At 38.5% G+C, this 6,346-nt stretch overlaps 1 protein-coding gene across 5 annotated transcripts in view; it reads left to right on the plus strand.

The window, feature by feature from the left end:
• LOC117181480 (maternal embryonic leucine zipper kinase-like) overlaps positions 1 to 6,346 on the plus strand; it is a 252,964-nt gene that overhangs the window by 49,259 nt on the left and 197,359 nt on the right. For 4 of the 5 annotated variants that reach the window (XM_033374184.1, XM_033374183.1, XM_033374180.1 and 1 more), the window contains 3 exons: positions 4,737 to 4,843; positions 4,902 to 5,069; positions 5,334 to 5,531. In XM_033374184.1, the coding sequence (XP_033230075.1) occupies positions 4,737 to 4,843; positions 4,902 to 5,069; positions 5,334 to 5,531 (473 nt within the window). The remainder of the gene's footprint in view (positions 1 to 4,736; positions 4,844 to 4,901; positions 5,070 to 5,333; positions 5,532 to 6,346) is intronic. The other variant, XM_033374181.1, reaches the window with a different exon arrangement.

Consider the following 6,346-nt stretch of genomic DNA (forward strand, 5'->3'; position numbering starts at 1 on the left):
GAAAACGCACTTTTCTGAAGGATTAAAAAAACTTGAAAAGCGATTGACCAAGTGTATAGAGCTCCAAGGAGATTTTGTTGAAAAATAAAAAAAAATTTACCCCAAAAAAATTGTTTTTATACTTCATTATAAGGACTTATTGAACTACCCTCGTAGATCAACACTGTCATTCCATCGACCCAATTTTATTACCTCACGCTAGTCAACAAAAAAAAGTTACAGCTTTAAGAAATTAAAGATAAAAATTGCATTCTTTTTTAATATAAAAGAGCGATTCAAAAACTATCGATAACATCAAAAAAATAAAAATCGATGTTTTTAACACTAAGGTCCTTTTCTTCGCGGTCACACACACACGTGCGCGCGAGGCATAGTCAGCTCTTATTAATTACATGTATAGCAAAGGAAAGGTCCTACTCTGTGGGGATTGAAATGCCCACTCCCCCATGTGGGGTGCTCTCAGCTCCAACTTCCTGAATAACCAGCTGTCCATCGTTGTGTACGATGCAGGACTAGTCCGCCTGAATGATTCGGAGCCTACTTTTATCCCGGCGCAGGGTCGAATGTCTAACAATCTCGAACTGATTTTCTGCTCGCCCTGCCTGGACCCGATGACAACTATCAGGGTAGGTTGCGACACTTTAAGTCAGATCACTTTCCTGTTTTTGCGAAACTTGATGTCGCACCGACCATGATCTCCAAAGTTTCAAACGTATTCAACGTAAATTTGCTGGACTATTTTCTGTTTGGTAGGCAAGTGGACAAGGATATTCTGGCACTCCCCCAGGCATTGCTTGATGGGGACATCCCGACTAAGGTCTATGACAGTCTTACAAACACTGTCTTTGCTGCCTTGGAGATAAATGGGTCATTCAGGGCGGGCAGTCGTGGGAAGAGCAGGAAGAGGGAGCTATTCTGGTGGAACATTTATTGCGAGGTCACCCTTGTGAGAAGGCGTGAGGCAAGGAAGAGATATCTATCGAACCAGACTCTGGAAGTGAAGACTCTCTTCAGAGTTGTGGACAACGCTGTCAAACTGTTTCTTCTTGAACTTAATACAAACCCTTTAGATCTTTCTAAAAAAACTCGATCCTAACCGGGGCCCTGCCTAGATTTGACGTACGGTAAAGGCTCTTGCTTCGCGTGCTTCAGCCCTTTATACGAATGTGGTGACAGATCCGGACTTCCTGATTATAAAGGAACTGCAGGATGAATTGGTTCGTTCGAACATTCCGCCGGCCTTAGCTGAGCCGATCCTCGATCCAGGCGAGATGAACCCAATGAACCAGGCCTTTTCTTGAGGGGATTTTGTGTCTGCCCTCTCTTCATGTAGAGCTAAATGAGCACTGGGAATTGATGGTATAACCTACAAAATTATTATCGGTCTCTGACTTTTCACAGCAATTTCTTCATGAATCGTTAACGCCATGTTGCGTTGTGCTTTTGAGCCAGCAGCGGTTACTGACATCATGACGGGCTTTTGCAAGGGGAGATTAACGTTGACCTTAACCTTGAATCTAAAGGGGTCCTTCAATGCAGCCCTCCCGAGAGAGCTTATCAGAAAGCTGAAGGACTTTAAAGTATCAGGAAGGAACCTGAAGTTTGTTTCGTTCCTCGTCTCTAAAAGAAACCTGTTTTTGCGACGGACCGTAGCAATACCAGAGTTTCAGGGGTAGGTAGGCCTTAAGGGGGATTCTCTCCCCAATGTTGTTCGGCCTGGTGTTGAGAAGACTGAGGGAGTGTCTTCCGGTCGGAGTAAGAATTTCGATTACGCTGACCTGCGATGCAGTTCAGGATGCGCTGTCTGCTGCTTCGAGGAATGGCATCGCTCTCGCCATGGTTGATGACAGCGGGCCAGCCAAATTCAATCACGAAGTGCTAGTTGTGCGTTTTCTCGAGGCACAGGGATAGGTTCGAAGATACGGCCTTTTATTTCGGGGTTGCGGATGTCAAGAATCAGCCCTCTCTTAAATACTTGGGTATTTGGCTCAACCGAAGCAGGACAAGGATAATTCATATTAAAAAAATAGCAACAAAGGAAGTTCGAACTCTCAACATTACGCGGGTTATTTCCAAAGTTTCCTGGGGTGCTTTTTCTAACCTGCTACTAACAACACATTAAGCTCTAATCAGGGCTTATCTGGAATGGGGTGCTGCACTCTTTCTAGGAGCGAGTGAGAGAGTATTGGGGATCCTGAATCGGGTGTAGTATGTCTCATTTAGGGTGGCTCTTTGTTGTGTGAGTTCTACCCCGGTTTATGTTCTGTTGTCGGAGGCCGGAGAGGCCTCTTTTTCCCTGAGGAGAGAACTCTTAGCGAACAGATTTATTCTGAGGAATTTTCGGTGGAGGTGCTGGTTGAAAGACTGGTCTCCCTGGCGTGGAATTCCCTGAATAAAAATGTAATTATGGCCTTTAACACTATGTCCTACTTCATCAGAGCCTTGAACACCACGTTTAAGACGACACCAATGATACTATTCGAAGAATATGCCTGCACGAGATATCCTGGTGCGACTCAAGTTTTTAATGATGGCTCAGTGAATGTGGTGACGGATGCTGCGGTTTCTTCATTCCAGCCAGGAACCTAAGATACGGGGTGAGATATAATTCTCGGGACTTCTCGTCTACTCTGACTGATTGTCATTGGTTGTTATCGGAGACAGATTCGTAAACGCCCTGGGGTATATCCTCGCATGATTGGTGGGTAATGTAGCTGCCCCTGCTGGATGGTTGGGAATCTTGGTTGGTTTCGCTTGGGTTCCATCTCACACAGGGATGATGGGTAATGAGACAGCTGATAAGGTGGCAAGAACCACTGCTGCTCTTCTAATGACGGCTCTTGGGGAATACTTTTGTGGGGGATGTCTGCGAGATATGTCTAAGCGACTCTGCTGAAAGTGAGAAAGGCGCGCGCCAAATTCTACTTCATGAGGAAAAAAAATAGTGTCAATGGCATCACTTGAAAGATTAAAAATAACAACTCCGAAGCCTTTTAACAACTCCGAAGCTTTTCTTCTTTGCGCTTGAATATAAAGCCGGATTGAAGGCAGAATAACTTTTTTCAAACTTTCCGAATCTTTTTGACCCACTAAGACTTCCAAAATTAGTGTTCAACCTTTTAAAAAATTTACCTTAAGTAGAATAATAATTTAGGGGGCATCCATATATTACATAATCAATTCCCCCCCCTGGTGTAATCAAGCAGAATCATTTGATTGACCCCCCCCCCTCTCTTGATTACGTAATCATCTTTAGGATCTATAAAATAACACTCGCTCTGTTCAATGGTTGGCATTCAGTGGATAATTTCTAAGTTTAACTAGAGCATTATTTAATCAATTATATTAAAAATTACACAATGCCGTAAAAACATTAATTTATTGTATTTTCAAACTGCAGAGTAAAAGAACATTTTCGAATGTTCGAATGGCGCTATCATCTCAAAAAGAGATTTATCATCTCAAAAAGATTTATCATCTCAAAAAGAGATTACGTAATCACTTAAGTAATACCCCCTCCTCCATGTAGTAATTCGTAATTATACACATGACCCCCGCCCCTCTGATGATTACGTAATATATGGACGGTCCCTTAAACACAAATTAGTGTAAAAATTGAAATCTATTTAAAAATATCCCTTATATTGAGTCAGTCGAGAATAATAATCTGGATGTGATTGCGACGTAATTTAAACATTTTGATATTGACATCTATAGTTCCTGAATATTCCTACAGTTCAATTTTACTTTTTATAACTGCTATTATTAAATAATAATAATAATAATAATAATAATAATAATAATAATAATAATAATTATTATTATTATTGTCTTGTTAGTCCGGTCTATTCAAGTCCTGTAGCGATGTGGTTAAAAACTTATTGTACTATGCCTTTATTTTAAAACCCCGGTGAAAAAGAGTTATATACACGCGTCTCCCTCGCTGTTAAAATATTATTTAAGTCTTTTGCCATGAGTACATTTTTCGTCAGACGACTCCACGTCACTAAGTATGGGCCTATCCGCTCTAGAAATGGATTGACATCTGGACTCTTCCCCAGTTGAGATTCACCTTTCTAAAAATGATTTTTGTATAACAAATTCATGAATACGGCCATCCTGCAAGCCTGTGGAGCGAAACTTTAGTTCTACTTTTCAGCTTAGAAGTGTTTAGGGGCCATTACCTATCTATGACATTAAAACCGATGAGGTCATAGAGATATAATGGACATAACATGTTTATAAGCAGATATGATAGGGTCATTATATATGAATTTATGACGTCATAATTTTTGACGGCATAGATATACATGATCATTACATACCTATTAGATTGAAAAGCGGTACTTAATGTCGGTTCCACAGGCATTAAAAACACGGCCATACCCATTCATTTATTATATCAAATTAATCATAGGAAAGAGGAAATTTATCGACTCGTGTATGTTTTCAATGATTAATAAACTATTAAATATTGGTATGCTCTGCGAAAATGGCCAATACATAAAATAGTGTAATGAAACCAAAATTATATTATCATTTACAGAATTATAAAAAAATTAAATGCAAAATACTGCATGGAAATGTCAAATTTTGATGTTTTCAATTGTCTCCGTCATTATTATGAAAAAATAATGAAATTCAACGTTATTCTTAATATATTTCTGTAATAATAATTCTTATAAAAATTAAGGAAACTGCATACCTTTATGTATAAAACAGACTGTTTTCTCTAGGTTCTCAAGTTGACATTTGGAGTATGGGAGTTCTTCTTTACGCTCTTCTTTGTGGTTTTCTTCCCTTCGATGACAACAGCATTGAGAACCTCTATAAAAAAATTCTCGTAAGTTTCTTAATGTTAAATTAGATAATGCTCAAAATGTAAACAAAATTATTTGCAGAATGGGAAATATGACGAACCTAGCTGGCTTTCTCAGAGTAGTCAGAGATTAATTCGTGCTATGTTACAAACTGATCCATCAAAAAGGATTAACATACAAGAATTGTGCTATCACCCATGGATCACGACAGGATTCTTAAATCCAGTCATGTTCACGAAGAAAACTAATGTAATAAGTGTTTTAGAAATATGCAGGATCTGACGAAGATCTTAATACTATTTATTAATTTTTGGTGATTTTATGCCCAAAATATCAAAGCTTAATGGTTGTTGACATTTATTTAATAATAATTAAAATAAATTATAGTCTAGTTTAGATTTGATGATAAATGATCTTTTAAACAGCAATGAGAATGAAAAAATGAGGTTTCCTTTTTTTTTACTAATGCGTCACTAAACTTATTAATACTAATTAGCAGTTATCTGTTATTAGTTTGAAAAGGACGAAGAGGTCTTAAGTACTATGTCTGCATTTTGTGGAGACTTTGAGGAAGATCTATGGAGACAAATGGTGCAAAGTAATCGCACAGAATATAAAACCGCAACATATTTATTACTACTGGATAGAAAACGACGCGGTCAATCTTTAAGGATTTCCACCTTCACTAAGTCACAATTCAAACAGGAATCAGTAAGTATTAATTAAATCATACAATACATTAGGTTGCCTGGCACCTGGCTCCAGTTAAGCATGTAAATAATTAACATAGAAAGGTTTTCATAAATCTTTATAAAGAACATAACTTTGGCCACGGGGGTGAAGCGCCCATTGGGACTGGGAGAGTCATGAGCATACAAATGTTCAGTAATAAATTGAGGAAATGTTTTCAATTTTCGTATAGTTGCTCAACGATAATCGTAGTTTTGTTCCCTCTATTTAAATTTGTTTTTCACGGCGAAGATGTTATTGATGTTCGTAACCTGCCTGTCAAACGTTTTTTAAAAAGTATTTTCTAAACAGCGCCTCTTCGAGAAAATGTGTATTTCATTCATCCAAAAAACGTTTTTTCCTTTGGTCATTCACGTGTTTTCGGTGCTGGATAATACTGCTTTGTACGCTTCAAAGTTCTTGCGTATTGTAAATACAGCACAGGTACGTTTGATTCAATTATAGCGTATTGCAAATTCCTATATAGGTTCCGATATAAGAACCTACATAGGATCCTACGTAAGAACCTATATGTTTCACGTATAGGTGCTACCTATAGGAAATGTCATAGGATCCTATAAAGGATCCTGTATATGTTCCTGTATGGGACCATATCCAGATGCGCAGTAGTATTTTATGGTACTTACGGCTGCGTAGAAGTTTTTTTTGTCCTCCAGGAACACCTAGAGACATACGTACCATTAGGTACCTTATTAGGGCGGTCCTATATAGGATCCTATGTCATTTCCTATAGGTGGCACTTTAAGGTGAAACATATAGGATCCTATGTAAGTTCC

This window comes from Belonocnema kinseyi, chromosome 10 (genome assembly GCF_010883055.1).
Source record: "Belonocnema kinseyi isolate 2016_QV_RU_SX_M_011 chromosome 10, B_treatae_v1, whole genome shotgun sequence".
In the NCBI taxonomy this organism is placed as follows: Eukaryota; Metazoa; Arthropoda; class Insecta; order Hymenoptera; family Cynipidae; genus Belonocnema; species Belonocnema kinseyi.